The sequence below is a fragment of the Argiope bruennichi genome, chromosome 11 (assembly GCF_947563725.1).
Source record: "Argiope bruennichi chromosome 11, qqArgBrue1.1, whole genome shotgun sequence".
NCBI classification, from domain to species: Eukaryota; Metazoa; Arthropoda; class Arachnida; order Araneae; family Araneidae; genus Argiope; species Argiope bruennichi.
This window is the reverse complement of record NC_079161.1, coordinates 15,172,449-15,193,151: the sequence shown is the minus strand read 5'-3', so window position 1 is coordinate 15,193,151 and position 20,703 is coordinate 15,172,449. Positions and strand designations below refer to the sequence as shown.

Sequence of the window (20,703 nt, the reverse complement as noted above, 5' to 3'; positions counted from 1 at the left end):
AATAAATGCAAAAATGAATGTTTTCCGATCTATATTATCATGCAATTCACTACAAAGGATTTCGTTTCGTCTTTTCTTTTGTTAAATCTTAATAGCATATTTTTTCCCTTCAAAATATATAAAGCAAATTCCTGGAATAATAACAAAAATATATTAAAGAAATAAAAAAATATGTGTATAATGACTGGTAATTTTCTTCATCTTAATTCAAGTTTTAGAAGCAAAACTTTGAAACAGAACTGAGAACTTAATTTCAATTAATATGGTAGGTTTTGGAATTCATTTTATTCTGAATTTCAAGCTCGATTTTTGAATAATACTGCAGGTTTTTTAAAAATATTGTTATATTTACTTATTTAAAAAATATATAAATAACATTTCTTACATCTAAGTTGTGCAAAGAGATTAGATTCATTTAGTAGGGGGGGGGGAGGACTGAATATGTTCATTCTCTCCAGTTTTATCATTACTTAATTCCCACTATTGGGCTAAATTTCAAATATATATTTTATTTACGAGAATAGATAAAATTTTACAGTCCATATCAATTTAAGATCATGGATGCCCAGCTTCTATCTTAATAATCCCAATATAGTTAGCTTATAAATAATAAATTTAATATCAAATAAAACTGAATAAAAATAATGAATCTATATCATTTCAAAAATCTTTCAATTTCATATATAAGAGTAATATTCAACAAAAAAAAAATCTATAAATCTAATTGTATCCATACACACATGCGCAAACAAAAACACTCACCATAACAAAGAGATAATTTTTTTTATTAAATGCATCCCTCTAGGGACATGCAAATGTACACTTTTATATAAATTTAAATATAACATTATTACAGATACAATACAGTTATAAAAATTATATTCTTAGAATTTTTACAATCAGCTGCAAAAGTTTAGACATTGTTCTCAAGTATTACAGGAAGAGATAGAATTTTATAATTAAAGCACCATGTTTCATGGCATGTAAATTACTCAGCATTTTGTGTTGCGGAGAAAATAAAAACTGAAAGTTTCATACCATTACACTATATAAACAACTTATAAAATAATCAAAGAAGCTTATAAGATTAATAAACGTTTTGTATTAAAATTATAAAACAGATACTTATGTTCTAATTAAATAATATAAGTACAAAAATTAAAACTATATAGTATTTAATAATTAAAACATAAAATACAGCACAACATTTTAATATTATTAAAAACTCAAATCTATTATCCACATTTAAAATATACAAATATATTATAGAAAAATTTTATTTTTCACAAAACATTTTAATATCATTTATTTGAACATTTATATAAAATAAAATGTTTTATATATATATAAACTCTGATATTGCTTATTTCTATTTAATAATAGTGCAAATTTTCCTTCAAATTTGAAATGAACAAATTTTTACAGTAATCAAAATGAATAATCCAGTGAATTATTTTATATCTTAGAAAAAATATAACCTGATTTTAAATGAAAATATACATTAATCTTTATAATACCAAAATATAATATTCGATTGTCTTTCATACCAAAGTGAAATCAATCATTAATTAATTTTAAATTAACGAAATCAGAAATTAATTATTATTGATTAACATTTATAGTGTTAATATACTTGAATACAAGTTTTCATTATTTCCAAGAACTAAAAATAGTATACTGAAAAAAAAAGTTTATCTATACCTATAATTTCTTGAACATATTTCACTTTCTGTTTGTTACAAATACAAAAAAGTTGATTAATTACAAGAAAAATAAAATATGCTCTTTACGAGTTACAATACTATCTACAATATAAGGCACAGAATGGCATTCTATTTACAAATATCTGTTTTTAATTAAAGTATTATTGTATTAGAAAACATCATACAGGGACAGAGATATGTGATAGAATACGTATATGAAGGAGTTGATTGTTTCATACTCGCATCAAAGAGAGTATATTTTGATTTCAAAAATAATTGTTCGAAAAAGTAAATGTATATTCAAAGCTGTGTAACTCATGTCTCTAAAAATTAACATATTATGAATATTAAATAGCAATTATAATTGAAAATAGTGATTTTCTTTTACCAGCAAGAATTAATAGCATTATGGACATCAAAGAAATACAATCAAACTTATAAATAGCAATGAAATTGTTTTTATCAGCAAAATATCATATATCATTTTGAATATAAAATAAATGCATCAGAACAGCTGTGCTGTGTGTGAAATAAAATGCTTGTTAAAATAAGTCATTCTGAAATCACGGATATTTTTTTTCAAGCCTGATTAAGTCATGCATTCTTCTCTTTTTAGAATGAGAGTTAAAATATTATATAATACTAACAGTTTAACAAAGTATACCTTTTTAATTTGAATGTTTTGGAAATCTTATTTTTTTAATCAACATTTTAAATGTTTAAAAAAATTAGCTCAAAAAATCTTTAAAATATCACATATGTAAAAACTGTTTCAAAAAAATTTAGTTAAGCAATATATCAAAATAATTAAAATTCTTCTGTATTATATTAAACTTCCGCAGATTTATTTCAGTTACTGTATAGTAAATTACAATTCATAATTAAGTATGTTTCTCATTAAAAAAAATTACATTCAAAATTTGGAAATTACAGGAGATAAGAAACAATTATTAAATTATAAACATTACAACAATGAAATTGCTGGGACAATACAAGAAAATTAAAGCATTAATATACCTTTCTGAGAATTTATCTGATATAGATTTTGTTCTCTTCAAAAAACATTCAGTGTTGTGATTCATATATATAAATATCCAAAAAATTTCAATAAAACTTCACTGGTGAATAAATTCTTCACCGAAGCTTCCACTGCTTAAGATATTTAATCATTCATTCATTCATTCATATTCAGAATATAAGAAAGTAAAATATTAACAAAATTAATTTGGATATTTTGTGTTTTAAAAGAATTAGTTAAATGTTCAAAATATTTTAAACATGTAATACATAACAAAACATGAAACTTAAAAAGTATTTAATAAAACAAAACTCATAAAACATGGCTAAAAAGACCGAGTTAACTTCAAGACACAAAAGCACAAAGTAAAACTATTAAAAAAGCACTCAGTCATTTTGTGATTAAAAAAAAAAACTCAGTACAGCTACAATCCTTCAAGAGAGAAATATAAAGTGGGCTATCGAACAGTTTTGAGTTGGCAGTACTTCATATATATCACATTTTCTTATTCTCTGTGGATTTATTGGCTTCACAAAAAGCCCAGGAATAAAATGACATTTCCTCGACAACTTATAAAAAGTTAATGTTCATCACAGCAAGTAAAATGCTAACATCATTCACAATATGGCAGGTTATTAAAATTCCTCATTTAAGTTGAAGTTCCATATTAGCAGCACATGGTATACAACAAATATTTTTGTCCAGTTTGTTGAAGTATAAACTTCTATAAAGAATAGCTGCCTTTTTAATTGCATAGCAAATTTGTTGAAAAGACACACAACCATTGTTGTTGTGTTTTCACCCATACTGATGTAAAGCTCTTTACATGTATTCTTTTTCATGTGTAGGTGCTGGCTCATAACCAGGCTTTTTCCTCTTGAAAAATCCACACTGAAAAGGAAAACAAGTAATGTTAGCTAGTGGATTCTATATTAATCTGGTAATTTATTTTAATTATTATTTTGTAACTCTTCTTAAAAAAGCTAATTTCTGGTTAACTTTTTGAGATGTTCACAACATATAAAGTAAAACTGTAAAATAAATTAATGAAAAATTCAAAATGTAAAAACAGTAAATTGAATTAATCAATGCTTTTCAATCAAACAATATTTAATTCTTATATATAAATAACCCTCCATCAGATGAAATTATAAAATATAAAAATTATAAATACTAAATACAGATTATGAATTACTAAATATCAAGATAAAAATCATAGAACAACTGAAAGGTAAAAGATTATAAATAAGTCTCAAATTATTTTTTGTAATTGCATCTTAACTTTTAAATAATGTAAATTTTTTAAATACCTGAAAGAAGAAAAATAATATTACTGCATTTCTATAAATACAGATTTTTTTAATATAATTTATTTAGCATAAAAATTAAAACTATAGTATAATGTAAAAGTTAAAATCTATACATAAGTATAAACTAAGGTCTATTATCACATATTAACTTTCAAAATCCAAATAAATTTATCACAGAAAGATAGCAATATTTTTTAATATATTGTTACAAACGGAATTTTTTAAATAAATATACCATTCACAAAATAAAATTGAAAAAAAATTGTATTATTTTCAAAAAAATAATAATTCAAAGATGAAAAATGGCAAATAAGCCGAAATATAATTGTTATAGCTTGTTTACTTACAGAAGTCAAATATAATTTTAAATTTCAAACTGCACCAAAATTTGGTGTTATATTTTCTAAGTAATAATCAAATCAAAGTCAGACTCCAATGCAAGTTTTCAGGATGCTTAAGTATAAAGTTATTAGTCAGAAAAATAGTTCAAAAAATGCAGAATTATGCAAAAATAATTTTAATATAAAATCCAATATGGATAAATATTAAGCTATATTTAACACCAATGTTTAAATGAATGATAGTCTAAATTATAATTGACATCATGTAAAAGAAATGACAAGAGCAGCTCCACCTGATTTTTCATGCTATATTAAACAATAAAAAGTTACACTAGCCATGCAATTAAAGTTATTGTGGAATATAATAATAATAAATTTAATTTAAATTTTTCAATATATTGTATCTGGTAATATGTCCCCTTTTATTCCCTATATAAATATCAGATTATTGTTACATATTGTTTCACATTAAAATAACTAGATACAAGTTACAGCCAGATTTTGACAGTCAGTCGGATTCCATTCTTGTAAATGTATTGGTCAGTATTCATTTTTACTAATGAAAAAAAACCATAATGATGAAGTTAATAAAGGTTTTGATGATCAAGATGATTGCAGTGAGAATAAAGAATAAAAATCCTGTAACCCCCCCCCCAAAAAAAATCCTCTAAAAGGTGGCATGGGTGCTATAATAATAAAAATTTGAAGCAAGACTTCATAACAAAATAAAAAAAGCAAATGCCTTTCCATCAATCAGAAAGTTTGGGAAAACATCATATGCTTGTTATATTTTATTTTGCTTACTTAGATTTTGTTCAATTTTTGCAGTTTTTGATATTTCTCGATGAATTACAATTAATAAATAATATTGCAACTAATACATTAAATTATATAGAATTAAATTCTATTTGTTATCTATGGACATATTTTCATAATTCCCTTTTTTATGTCAAGGTTTTTTTAATTACATAACACTGTTTTAATGAATTAATTGCCTCGTGAATGCTATCAGCTTTCAAAATAAAGTTTAATTTAATTTTAAAATAAATGACATAAATAATTCTAATTATCTATTTGTAGCGTAAAATTAAACATGTTTTTAACAAAAATTAACTCGTTATTACACAATTTTTCATAATTAAATTGCATCAGAATGTGTTAAATATCAATAAATATGAAATCAGGTATTTGTGAATGAGATGTAAACACTTATGCAAATGTATGAAACTTCAGAACCATAAGATCAAAAGACAATAAAAATGAACACAAAATTGCTATAATGCTTTAAATGCAGATAATAATTACTACATATAAAGAAAAGAAAGCTGTTGTACATCGAAAAATAAACATTTTTTAAAAATAAGCCCCCCAATACACTTTCTGGTCTGATCTTATTTTCAAGGACACACAGTTTAATATAGATCAAGTTCACCTAATTCTATTTGTTATGTGGGGCTATATTTCCATAATCAGGTGTTCTATTTGTCCTTTTTATGTCAGTTTTTTTCCCATTATATTAGTATTTTTAAATGAACTTTTGTTATTAATGCTGTCAATTTTCAGAATAAAAGCAACGTTAGTTTTAATCGTATTTAAGTGACATGAATGGAATGAGTGCATAAAAAGGAAACTTGAAGTAAGTAAAAAATTAATATTCATACCTTCCACAAAATGATAATGAGTATAATAAGTAAAAGAATTCCAGCACAAGCAGCAAGTATGATGATCCATAAAGCTACTTCCTCAGTTTTCTGATACAAAGCGATATCCGGATATGCTTTTGTTTCAGCCTAAAAGAAATAGGGGAAAAGTTCAAAAATGAAAAAGAATTTTTAATTCTTGTAAAATTAAATGCCTTTAATTCATTGCTAACAATGGATATTAATTGTAATTATTTTTATCACTAATAATCCATTATGAGAACTGTTGACAAGATATTTGCAATATAAACTAAAATTAGTACACCAAAATAATTATCATTTTTTTCTCTTCATATTTAAATGAAATATATGTGCTTATAAGCCTTGATGCTAATATTAATTCCAAATAAATTTAAAGAATAAAATTTGAAACGTAATGCTATTAATAATAAATTCTTTTTAATCAATTGAAATACTTAAATTTAAAAAAACCAATAAAAATGTATTTTCAAAAATCAAATAAAATGTATTGTATTATTAAGATTTTTGGGCATTATATTTAAGCTTAAAGAATAAATATTATTTTAAAAGACCTAATTGTGACCGTGCTAACATTCGTAAAAATGTTTTATAATCATTTTTAGAATAGCCAACTTCAGAATAAAACTGAAAAAAATGTAATCATGTAAAAGTACTGTTTAAAAAAAAAGTTAATTTCATTAAAATGTCATTTAAAAATGAAAAACAAAATTCCCTTCTTAAATACTGTGAAAGGATGCTTAAATCTGCATATAAAAGCAAAAAAATTGACAAAAGCTACGAATTTTAAAGTCACCATTTTGCAATCATTTTGAAAATATTCTGAAAATAAATTTTAGAGCAGAACTGCATTTACCAATAAAAATTAACAAATAATAAAACTGCTTAAATTTGTCAATTACATGTCAAGGAGATTTACAAATGGATTACAAATAGTATAAAAGAAAAATCAAAAACAATTTCTCAAAATATTTTTAAACAGAAAATCTAATGGATTAACTGAGGAATAATTTTTTAACTATTCGTCTTTTATGACTTATTGTTAATGTGATAGATGAATGCAAATACTTATTAAAGATACAACTTCATTAAAATTCACTAATTATCTGATTGAGACCTCAACTAATCAATCTCAAACATATACACACAAACAAACACACTATATATATATATATATATATATATATATATATATATATATATATATATATATATATATATATATATATATATATAACCAATCTAAAGTAAGAAAAAGTTTGAAAACGAAACTAAAATGAAAACGAAACAAAACAGTTTCGAAATCGCAACTAAAATTTATTACCTATTTAAACTAAAACCAAAAAGGAACTTCATAGTATTTAGAGAGCGCAATTGCAGCTACTTCTAAAACACAGATGAATTGATACAAAAGTATTAGAATCAAGTTAATAGGAAAAACAAAAATCAAATAAAAATTAAACCAAAAAAATTATTAAAAAAATATTAAAAAAGAATCCGGCCTGAAGACTTTTTCAAGGGTCACCCTCAGGCAGGGATTCAAATAAAGGGATTTTTTCTGTGAGGACATACAGACATAAACCTAATAATGATTCCTCGTGACCCGAAAATCCCCTGAAATTATGCTCAAGAGATATACCATTTTAACAGAAAGAAAATACAAAATAACAAATTAGAAAAAAACCACAAAGTAAAAATACAATAAAAACAATAACAATAAAAACAAAAACAGCATTAAAATTAAAATTAAAATTAAAAACGAAAAGGCCAGAACATACCAACAGTGAAGGAAACTTTAAACAATCGATTGTGATTTCCTGTTTTTAAAAGTTAACGGTAAATTATGTAAACAGAGGTAGGCACCCAGCGCCATCTATTGAGTGATCCAATATGCAAGTAAAATTGCAAGAAAAAAATGCAAGAAAAAAATAATTAAATATAATTTAATAAACGGGTGGAGATATATTGATGACCTACTTTTGATTAACTTCGACAATACTAATATTATTACTAATTGCTATCCAAAAGATTTAATTCTAAAAGATACAAATATAAATCAACTTGAGGCTACCTTTCTGGATTTAAAAATCGAAATTGCTAATGATAAAACAATAGTTGGTATATACGATAAAAGGGATGATTTCAACTTTAAAATAACAAAACTATGTAACTACCATTCCAATCTAAACTCTAAAATTTTCAAAAATCTAATTTTCTCACAAGTTAACAGGATCAAAAGGGTTTGCAATAATAAAAATTCTTATATTGAAGCATCAAATATCCTCCTTAAAAATTTAATTAAAAATGATTTTCCTAGAAATTACTGTAATGTCAATTTTTTAATTAAACAAGGTATGGTTTGGGATTAATCTTTTGGCTTCAATAAAAATAGAACTTTACTTGCATATTGGATCACTCAATAGATGGCGCTGGGTGCCTACCTCTGTTTACATAATTTACCGTTAACTTTTAAAAACAGGAAATCACAATCGATTGTTTAAAGTTTCCTTCACTGTTGGTATGTTCTGGCCTTTTCGTTTTTAATTTTAATTTTAATTTTAATGCTGTTTTTGTTTTTATTGTTATTGTTTTTATTGTATTTTTACTTTGTGGTTTTTTTTCTAATTTGTTATTTTGTATTTTCTTTCTGTTAAAATGGTATATCTCTTGAGCATAATTTCAGGGGATTTTCGGGTCACGAGGAATCATTATTAGGCTTATGTCTGTATGTCCTCACAGAAAAAATCCCTTTATTTGAATCCCTGTCTGAGGGTGACCCTTGAAAAAGTCTTCAGGCCGGATTCTTTTTTAATATTTTTTTAATAATTTTTTTGGTTTAATTTTTATTTGATTTTTGTTTTTCCTATTAACTTGATTCTAATACTTTTGTATATATATATATATATATATATATAATCCATAAAAATTCATAATTTCTAAAATCAATAATTTAATGAATTAATTGATTTCAAAATAGTTGACTTTTGGATATTATTTAGAAAAATTAAATGTAAGTAAAAAACTACATTTTTCAATACTAAAACATTAATAAAAGAAACTTAAAATAATCTTACTGAAGCATAATCATTTGCCTCATCTGTTTGTCGAATATCCTCTGAAATGCCTCGAATGTGAGCTTTAGAACTGACTGTCACCCAGTCCACAGATGGATAATCCTAAAATAAAAATAACAAATTATTCAAATACTCAAAAAGATTAAAGCAAATTCTATGATATGAAACAGCATTCAAAAGAAATTACGAACCGCAACAAAGGTACTATTCCAAAGTCTAGCCTTAATCCTCACAATGGCTGTACTGCCTCTTTCTATACTTCGGAAGTAACACTCAAACTGAAAGCACTTTGCAGTACCTTTCTCACAATCCTAAAAAAAAATTGACAAAAAGATAACTTCAGAAAACCTCAAAACAGATAGTTGAAATTCAATTTTTATTTCTCAATGTGAAAAGAAATAAATTTATTTAATAACTCAGCAACAACATTTATTGTTAAAAAAAAATTTTAACGTTACATCAAATTTGTTTAAATTTTCTTTCTCTCACAATCATTTTTAAAAATGGAAAATTTTCCATGGACTCATAAAATGCAAAATATAAAAAATGTATGTTAATTCATTAAAAATTGAATAAAATTTAATTGAAAGAGGATGTTCCACCCCTATTTGGATTTGTCTGAAGTATTCATAGATGTCTACATTATAGATGTAGTTATCATCATATATTCAAACAACTACACAGACAGAATTCCTAAGAACGGATTTTGCTCAAAATTTGACAGAAATCTACAAATTTGGCATAAACACCATATACAAAAATTTCATCAAACTAGATTAAAGCATTTTGGAGTTAAATTTGTAGTAGATAGAGGTGAACAAACATAATGTCAAAAATGTGCTTCTCGAAATTGGGTCAGGTATATAATGAGATTTCTTAAAATCTTGATTTTGAAATCTTCTCTATATTTCATTGAAAGTAAAAATTGACCTTACCATTGCTTATTTCAACATGTAAGGTTCACATTTATGTTTAATGTTATTATTTCTGTATTCATAGATACTGTGTGGCAACAGCAGTTTGTTATTATTAGTTTTGCTACTTGTATTTGATATCACACAAGAAATGTTCTTGTCTCTTTAATATTAATTAAATTTTTATTCTGTAAACTGTGCCTTTCCATTCTTAAGATAATACTCTTAGAATATTACCACCTCTTATAAACACAGTCTAAGAATAAGTAATCAAAAGTGTAGATGAAAGTAATGTATTCAATAGAATTCTTTGAACCTGTTATCCTTACTTTTAAACAAACATCAAAACTCATAAATTCAAATGCAGACTTTTTTTGTGTTTATTACCAATAAATATAATCAGGTTGTATTCTCAATTCTACAAATTTAAGAAAAAAAAAATTCCTCCAATATCCAACACATTATTATCAGGGATTAATACATACATACATACACTTATTTAACAGGAAGGAAAAAATTAATAGTCTTAGTGCAAAAAAAACCTTAAAAATGTCAAAACATACTTTTGTATAAATAACTTTGTTTGAGTGTATTGGTATGTTATAGGACTCTTACGACATTAAACCTTGTGTGAGTATAAACATCCAAAGTCATTAAAGGGTTACATGTTTGGCACTATCAATAAATTTTTACAATGAAATTCAAAGCTAAGTTATTTACCAAATTGACAACTTTTACAATTTTGCCTTCCATTCTTAATTCTTGAGGTTCTACTCCTCGTTTTATTCTTTTGCGATAAGAACTGGCTGAAGCTAAACGCAATTCTTCAGGATGCCTCTGAAAAAAGAATAAAAAGAAATGAACAAAAGAAAGTTTCTAATGAATAATGTTTATACACACTTATTTATCAGCATCAATAAATTACATAAAGCAAGTTACTTACTTGAAGTTTTAATGGATTTAACTGAGCAGGATCTAATTCACAATAACCATTGCCAATAATCTGAATAAATAAAAATAAGACATATTTTCATTTGTCACACTTATCATTTTCAATAAAATGACATTCCAGAAAAAAAAATTGAAAGTTTAATTTAGATGTATTGACATGCTGTTTTGAAGTAAAAATTAGAATAATTTCAGAAACAAAAAGAAAAATTGCATTCAAGTGCAATTCCATAGTCTGTGTTAAATTTTATATATATATATATATATATATATATATATATATATATATATATATATATATATATATATATATATATGGTCCAGCACCTGGAGAAGGCAGCAAGGAATTAAGCTTTAAGTGTTTCAATATATATCAGAATCTGAAGAGATTATATGCACATAAATGAACAATATAAAATATAAATTACCTCTGGATTTTCAACAATATATAGCAACCATTTTCCATGTTCATATGTTCCAATAGCTTCATATGGCCAAGACACAACCACTTCAACACCCGTGGCCAACCACGGCCCATGATTAATAATCTATAGATAAACAGTAAATGTAACATAAAAATCGTACTACCATTTAATTAAATAAACTGAAACTTATGAACCAATCATTTTGAAATTAATTAATTAATTTGACCAAAAAATATTTTATTCAAAAATATTGACAGCCATTTTAAATTATGATGAAATAGAATTTTGGAGTTTTTACTTTTTAAATATATATCAATGAAGTAAAAACTTTAATTGCCCTTCTTTTAGAATTAAAGGCAAAAAGGCAAGAATTTGAGAAAGTCAAAATTAAGACCAAAACTCAAATTAACTAAATTTAATTAATAATTAATTGACCAAACTCAATTAATAATTAATTAAAAATAATCAATTTTAAAACTCAAATTAAATCATTTTATAAGATTTTACAACATTTAATTTATGAAATAAAATACAGAAAAAAAAATGATTTTATACAGCATAAAAATTTTATTGCTGAAATAATTTCTATATAATACTATAATAAGCATGAAAACTAGCTTGGTAATATGGTATTAAGGATGACAGATCTCTTAATATCTTTTTCAGAATTGGCAATGATCCATAAAAGACAATAACAAATTTTATTTTATCTTGTAAATAAAAAAGATAAAGAGATTATCTTTTAAATAAAATAAGGAATCAATTTTGGTAAAACGAAATTTATAATATTTGACTAATATTCACCTTTATATTATATTTGTGTGCCAATAAATCAGCATAACACTCTGTCTACTAATTTTTGTAGTGCCAACAAGTGGATAAATAATGTAACCCTTTAGTACATTCTTGAGAGTATTAAAATAAAGAGCAACGGAGATACAGTAAAAGAGTCTGTGTTTAATTTAATTTATATATGTGACTGAGTTTAAAAAATATGCTAATGTGTGCCAAATCAATATTAATAAATAAAAAGCATTTTTCATTTAACAAAGAAATTCTTTAATGTGATATAAATAGATAAATTGCACATTTATGTTAAATTTTAAAAAAATTATTTCACATCAAACATTTTTTAACTATCTATTTATTATTTATTCTTTTGCTACAAAGTTGGCTAATCAATTAAAAATTCAAATATTTACTAAAGAAGTAAAAATTAATCCTTCAAATGCATCCAATTACACTTTTAAATTATCCAAATTTACAAAGAATCCCCCCCCTTATTTTTATAGGGTAACTAATCTGCTTTCTTAAAAATTTCCATTATTGTTTATTCATAAACACAATTATAATATTTGACATCTAAATCCATTGCAACTCAAATAAAAGGAAATATTAAAAATTATTATTCATAAATAATAATTTTAAATAACTAATGTATTTAATATGTAATTATAATGTAATTATATATATATATATAATGTAATTATTATATAACAGATAAAAATTTAAATAAATAATGTATATTCATCTTATTCGACAATATCTCGCTGTTTTTACAGCAGAAAGCCACATTATGCACGGTATTTTATATCATGCAATTGATCATAATTACTTGCAAAATGAAAATTTTTTGTCATTAATGAAATTCTATAAAACCACTAACTTCAGTGAGTGGCAAATTAAGTTGCCATTATATAAAAAGTATGAGTAACTAAGTTAAATTAACCCATTAATGCCCAGCATCTTGAATGAATACAGTTGTATTTCACTTACATGTTAAGCTGTTCCTTTTGTTTTCCATATTGTTCCTTTTTTTTGTTTGCTAACAGGTCATTATGTATTCTCAAATTCCTAAGCAACTTTCAACAGGAAAACACCAACATTTTAATTGATTTTTAAATTTCATTATTTAATTTTTTTAACTTTTTTAAAGTAATGCAAGGAAATTAAAAATTATCTCCCCCCCCCTCCAATACTTTACAGCATTTTTACCATCATTTTACCACAATTTTACATTTATTCTTTTATCTATAAAAAGAAAGGTGCTGATTTTCTACTGCATTTTCACTTATCCTTTTTCAAAAATTATTTAAGTTGATAAATTTTCTATTGCACTCATCACAATTCTAATGTTCGTTAAATGATTTTAAAGAATTATGATGATATATATATACTTTAAATTAATTTAGATGTTAACAAGTTAATAACTCCATTTTGAGGCTAAAAGAGATATTTTGGGACTTTTTACATCATTTCAAACCATGAGCAAGAACTGAGTGAGAAAAAAAACAACATTCTTTCTTCTAAAGTTCCACAACACGCTCGAATTAGAATATGTACAGAGGCAAAATCCCATTAACATAAGTTTCCGAACATTTCCATTGTACAGAAAAAATTACAAATCAAAAGTAAAGACAGGTTATAGCAAAAAACATTACCTCATAAATGTGGACAACTTCATTGCCAACATCATCAACATATACAGGAACTTTACTTGAATCACCACCATAAAATGCTTGTTCAGGTTGAGATGCTCTAGGGGGGAGAAAAAATTAAGTCATTCAAGACAATCAAAGCAAATGATTGCTATTTGCTGAAGTGTTTGCGATATTCACATCATTATGTGTGACAATAAACACACAAATTCAAAGATAATGACATTCTCTGTAAATTATGCAGAATTTCACAGTATCATAGGACTAATCTATTTGGCCTCTAATCAACCTTGCAAAAAGTATTATGTGGATTGTACCAAGATTGATAAGGTAGGGTATAGGTAGAAAGTTGAGGCAATAATGACATTTAAAATAATATGATTTAACAGGTAGATTGGTAGATTTACTGAGTAAAATAGAACTAATGAAAAGTATTCTATGACGGTTTTTAATAAAATAAGCCACAGGCCATAAAATAGATTTCAGTTTCAGTTTTTTTAAAAATATGTACAATAAAAAAATTTCTTCTTTTCAGTTATACATTCAATTTTGTGTATAACTTTTTCATCTATATATTTTATTAAAACATCTTTCGAGAATATGCCACTTATATTATACCTAATTACAAAATGTTCTAAATCTATGTTGGGGATGCAAGAAGGTAGTTTTCCAGTCAGGATCACAGAGGTAAAAAATTAATAACAGTGACACATGCGGTAGGGAAAAGAATGCAAGATCACCTTATTACCCCTTATAAGATAAATTCATCAAGACTTCCTATCCTTTATAGGATAGTCTGTTAGATTTCTAATCACCCTAAAAAAATATCTTGTCTTACTGCAACATGACGTGATGATAGAGATGATTACTGCTAAAGCAAGAGTAAATAACTGACAGAAATTTTCAGATATCATTTTTAATAAATAATTGAAAGGACATGGGGAGGATTTTATTTTCTCTGATAAAATCTTCCATAGGAAAAAAAAAAAATCTTGGAATTTGCTAATCTAAAGGTAAAGAAACGAAAACCAAAATGACATATGGAGGCTGAAAGGCAAGTTAACACAGCAACATAAGAGCTAGTTTTTATCTGAGAATTGAGAAATAAGCAAAAAAGTGGTGAGAAAAAAGATGATTAAACCATTCCATAAATGTATATAAGCATACAATAAAAGCAGAAAAGGAAAGACGCTGCTAAAATTAGAATAAGTCAAACTAATCAATGAATTTGTTTTTGACATTAAGAGTTAATATTTCTATTATTTTTGTGGCACTGTCCATAACTTGTTGTATATTTATGTCATAATTATTCAATAACACTGTAGATTTAAAATTATATTATTGCAATGAACCCTAAGCAAGAACAAATATTTGTATGTTCCATTCTCCATTAAGACAACCAAACAAATGCAAAATAAATAAATAATATTTACCCTCTGATTTCAAGTTCGGCTAACTTAACAATACTTGCTTCAATTACAGTATCATCTCGAGTTTCAGCATTTTCGTCTACACTTGTACTGAAATTGACAAATTCAAACATGAATAAAAATATATAATTTACACTTTTACAAAAATTAATATAAATATAAAAGCATTTTTAAGATTTATTTTTACTTACGTATTTACTTTAACACTCATCTTAAGACTTCTTTCATCCGCAGCAACATCTTTGGGATTAAACCTGATAAGCAGTTCAACCTGAAAATATTTTAATAAATTAGGAGTATATACACTAAATTTCGACAATTTTTTAGTCCAAGCTACTCGAATTGAATAAGCAGTTCCTGAAAACATGACATGAAATTTAATTCAGAACTGGAAGGTCTAAACAATTTAAATATGTTAAAAACTTTTTTTATTTTTATTTTAAAGTACCGAACTCGGCTAACTAAAAAATGCCACATATCTTTTATTGTATGTATAAATAGTCTTGGTTGTTAAAAGTATGGCAATAAAAGAATTTTTAATGTACTTCACAACCATTACAATTGCCAACCATTACAATTGTGATCTTGATATCACAACATTTATCCTACAGGAAAAATCAGGATTAAATATACAAATAGATTTTAATATTACCTCACTAGCTTTCAAAGGGTTTCCAAGTTCACATTTTGTAACTGTTGAATTGAAAGGAACACATTCAATTTGATCACCTTTCTAAGAAAATATAAAATTTTCTAAATTAGAACATATAAAAATTGTAAAAATATTAGAAACAATATGTTTAAACAGGTCAAGAATGTTTTATTATGAAAGCCTTTAGAAAGAGATTTATTGGATTGAAATTTACTCACCACAACTCTCTTTCCCACATAGCTTAGGCTGACAGGATGGAACACATACAACATAGCATCATAAGCAGGCTCTTTGGAATTAGTAACTTTTACAGATAAAGCTAACTGTTTTTCACCCAAATACAAAATAGGTTTGCCTTGTTCGTCTCTATTAAAAAAAATCCCCAAGATAAAGTTCAAATATTAGCATAAAAATAATACATGCAATAAGAAATACACAAAAATATGTATTAATGAATTCTAAAAAATTTGAAATAATGAATATTGTTTTTCTCAATGTGTTTCTATTAATCATCCAATGGCAAGTTATATTTGATTGCCATTTATATCATAGCAATATTTTCAAACAGGCTCAATAACAATTGCAAAGAAGTAAATTGCTATTTATTACTTATAATAGCAATTTACTGCTTTGCAATTATAGAAGCAATAGAAAATTTTACATTTTAGTAAAAATACTTTAAACTTGTTCGACCAATAAGATCTTTTTGGGGTAAAAAAATTTTCTAAACTCTAAAGTTCATAAATAAATAAGGAAATTAAAAATAAAAACAAGTTAAAAACAATTATTAAACATATTTTACCAAATTTTTAAGCTACTATGGCCTTCTAGATTACTTTTAACTTATTAATACTGTAGAATTAAAAAAAATGGCTATGAGGAAGCTCCAATGATCCCATTATCTAGAGATAATTCCCCTTCAGATTGAAATCATAGTTTATAAAAGCTTGATATAAGTTAATCTAAAAGAGGTTAATCTCAAATTTGATTCAATGCTAAATTCACAAGGATTATGTAATCAAGTTTCTTGCTTTGCTATCACATATTTTTATGGTAAGTCTATATACAACATTTTTTTCAGGTTCAACAACACAAATGGCAATCAAATTAATATAACTAAAAAATAATTTTTACTTTCTGATCTGTTTTCTTTTTTCAGTCCCCCTCCCGTTATCCTGTTTCCCGTTTCATTTTCTTAATTAAAGTATACCAAAATAAGATTTTCGAACATTTTTGTTCTGTTAATTGAGTAATATTTTTGGGGTGAGTCTGTTTTTACATTTATATGAACTACCATCTTTTTCTTTAATCACTTTTAAAAATGAATTTAAATGAAATTCAACAAAACTTTTATAAATTAATTAACTTCCTTTAAGATACAATTATGTCCATGATTTCATATATATATATATATATATAAAGTAAAAAGTACAATAAAAAATTTCTTAATATAATTAATTCCAAACAATTAATAAAATTATCCACAATTTATCATACAACAATTAACAATCTCACGGAAATAAAAGTCATTTCTAAAAATTATTACTTTATTTTTACCTTTTTAAATTGATGTCAACAACAACATCTAAGGCACTTTCACAAATATCATTGACTCCACAATCTTTTAAGAATTTTGCCTACAATGAAAATTTCAAATTTAATGGAAAATTCAAATAAATGCATAACAAGTTAAAAAAAGCAAAATATTTCAAAAACATCCCAATTACATAATATTTAAAATTACATTACCTCAAAGATTCTTGAAGCTTCTTTTTGATTCAGAATTGGATACACATTTACATCTGGCAGTACATCACCTGGTATTGGCTGAATTGGATCTTTTTGGATAAGTGAATAGGTCAGTTTAAACTGGACAGGATTTTGTATATCACTCTTATCCTATAAAACATTAATATTATCAAATGAGATGATGCTAAAACTTAAAATTAAAATATCTATAAAATTATTAAAACTTTCTTTTTAATTTTTTTTTTTTTAATTCTCTAACTAAATATTAGTAACAAATTAAAATAAAATGCTTGTTTTGATTTATTTCTATCCCATATACACAATCAAAGCAAAATAAAATCTTTAATCTATTAACCCTTAACTGGGGAGGTGAAAATTTAGGACTTAACTGAGGAGGTGCGGTCTATGAGACCGAATTTCATTTACATTCAAATTAAATTTTCTAATAATTGTATTAATATGAAAAACTGCCAATATATTTTGCAGATATTTTTCTTGATATATAGATATGTTTCAGAAATTTTTCAAAATATATTATCATTGAAAAAAGTAATTGCGGTGAAAGACACGTTTTCTTCTCAAATGACATGTTAAAATAAATAATATTCTTGAAAAAGCATATTACTTTTTACTTTTTAAATCATATTTATTTTTACAGTATATGAAGGTATATAGAAGACAATATAATGTAAAATTCAACAATTATATAAAAAATAAAAAAAAATGACAATGGGTAAAATTGGCCCTTTTTTTATCGTTTGTGTGATTTGTGTGATCATTGACGATTTCTAGGGCATTTTAAACATACAGGTTAAGAAACTAGTATAAAAATCAACCTATAAATTCTGTATATATATCTCTTGGTATATTAATATATTTTATAAAATTTTCAAAATACATTATCACTAGAAAAATTAACTATGTTTGAACATACATATCAAAATCAGTTGAATGCGAACTTTCATCGAAGAGCTCTTCTGTACAATTTTCCTTATCACTAAAATCGCTTTATTCTTCATTTAAAAGTGTCTGGAGCACTGCTTCATAATAGGATCAATAAACTGGATGATATTTTGGGGCCCAAGTTTTAGCACCATCTTCTAAGCCTTGTCTATCACTGGGACACTAACAGGGAGATGCGGTCTTAGAGACCGGGCTCAAAGAGATAACTGAATTATTTTAAAAAGCATCTGCTGAAATCGGTTGAAAAAGTGCACGTGTATTGAAGGTCACGAAACAGGAAGCTACAGGGTCAATCCATTCAATTGAGCTAAAAATAGAATAGGGGTGACAGAAAATCCATCGCTAGTGGTCTCACAGACCACACATCCCCAGTTAAGGGTTAATATATAATTCATGAGATGAAGAAAAAAAATTAAAACAAAATTTTACATCAACTAAATGATGCAAAAAAAATAATAATAATAAATAACAGCAAACTATAGGAGAGGAAAAAAGATTATTATAAAACAAGTTTATTAATTAGTAAATAGATTTTTAAAAAACTGCAAATAGTATTTTACTATTTGGTTTTTGAAACACTTCAAATTTTAAATGGTTTATATTCTGAGATTTAAGGGGGAAAAAACAAAAACATTTAAGTTAAATAGACATAAATGAAATTCAAACTCATTCATACTTTTAAATACACAACTTCTTCAGAACAATGTTTTCTATTGAAAGAGCTGCCCTTCATTGTAACTTCTTTCTCAACTATATTTGGTGTGTCACTGTCCAAAGAAGATTTAAAGCGAACTCTATAATACTTTCTTCCAGTGAAAGTTTCAGCTTCAATTTTGTATTTCAGTTTTAGAGCATCAAATGTTGATAGTGAGGTAGAATTGAACTGAAAGCATGCCTCAAAGGAGAAGCTAAATAAAAGACAAAATACTATATCAATAAAACATCTAATAAAAATGGTTACTTTTCTATTAAAGAAGACCCAGTTACCACTATCATTTGTTCACAAGAAAGTTATCACTAAGATTTAATATAGAAAATAAAAATAATAATTTGAATAACTTAAATATATAATTTGAAGAGTCTTTAATCAATAATAAAAAAGTTCATGCCAATTAATATTGTTAGAATCTTGAATATAAACAAATTGTATCATCAAAAATGTAAAATAATGATTTTTGACCAATCTGTATTTTTTAAACATTCTTGAATACCTTCCTTTTAAAAAAATTGTATATCCTATAAAACAATAACCCACAAGTTAATACATAAATCATGAAATTTGATATGCAGTTTTTAAATGAAAATTGAAGATAGCCATCAAATTTTTTATGGAAATTTTGAAGGGATGTCACCCATGATAACTCAAAAATGAAACAATTTGATAAATGAAATTTGGCATGTGAATTTATATATTAATACTCTAAATGTAGATGTAGATATTAGACTATAAATCCATTAAAGAGGAGCTTGCATGTTTATTTTTCTGTATCCACATATGTAAACACAGTAATTAATAATATAACAAATATAATAAATAAAACTGAATATGTGGTCTTACCATATAAGAAAAACAGAGCTAATAAGAAAATTAATAGTTTTTAAACAAGCACATATCAAAGTAAGCATTCAATTAATTTATGGAAAGTCCAATATAAGACTAAATTCAGACTTAACTTCATGAAGAAATTAAATTTTTTAAAAAAGTTTCAGGTTGTGTAATCAAGCAATAATCAAATTAAAGAGAGAACACTCCTTTGGTTCTAGTAGTAAGAAATAAATAAGTGTTAGCTTTGTTAACACTTATATATTTAACCAATGTTAAATTTGATTACAAATAATTTAGTCTGAATTGAGTCTAATATAGGGTTAGTGTCAGAAAAAAAAAAAGATATACAAGGTGTTTGTTTTAATTGCGATTCAATATCTAAATCCTTATACATGGGCATCCTTATACATCCTTATACTTCCTTTTTGAAAAATGTTTTATATATAAAGAATTATATTTTATAATCTTTGATTCAGTAAAAGTACTGCATATAAGAGCTATGAATTCAAAACT

At 25.1% G+C, this 20,703-nt stretch overlaps 1 protein-coding gene across 1 annotated transcript in view; it reads right to left on the bottom strand.

Moving 5' to 3' along the window:
* Positions 1-1,614: 1,614 nt before the first annotated feature.
* Positions 1,615-20,703, bottom strand: part of LOC129957162 (integrin alpha-PS1-like) — a 141,094-nt gene continuing 122,005 nt past the window's right edge. Inside the window, exons 12-26 of the mRNA XM_056069339.1 lie at positions 19,321-19,552; positions 17,682-17,831; positions 17,490-17,569; positions 16,151-16,298; positions 15,933-16,013; positions 15,472-15,551; positions 15,284-15,370; positions 13,854-13,950; positions 11,416-11,535; positions 10,983-11,042; positions 10,760-10,876; positions 9,317-9,436; positions 9,126-9,227; positions 6,034-6,162; positions 1,615-3,612 (exon numbers count right to left, since the gene is read on the bottom strand). Of these exons, the coding sequence (XP_055925314.1) occupies positions 3,544-3,612; positions 6,034-6,162; positions 9,126-9,227; positions 9,317-9,436; positions 10,760-10,876; positions 10,983-11,042; positions 11,416-11,535; positions 13,854-13,950; positions 15,284-15,370; positions 15,472-15,551; positions 15,933-16,013; positions 16,151-16,298; positions 17,490-17,569; positions 17,682-17,831; positions 19,321-19,552 (1,672 nt within the window). The 3' untranslated portion in view covers positions 1,615-3,543. The remainder of the gene's footprint in view (positions 3,613-6,033; positions 6,163-9,125; positions 9,228-9,316; positions 9,437-10,759; positions 10,877-10,982; positions 11,043-11,415; positions 11,536-13,853; positions 13,951-15,283; positions 15,371-15,471; positions 15,552-15,932; positions 16,014-16,150; positions 16,299-17,489; positions 17,570-17,681; positions 17,832-19,320; positions 19,553-20,703) is intronic.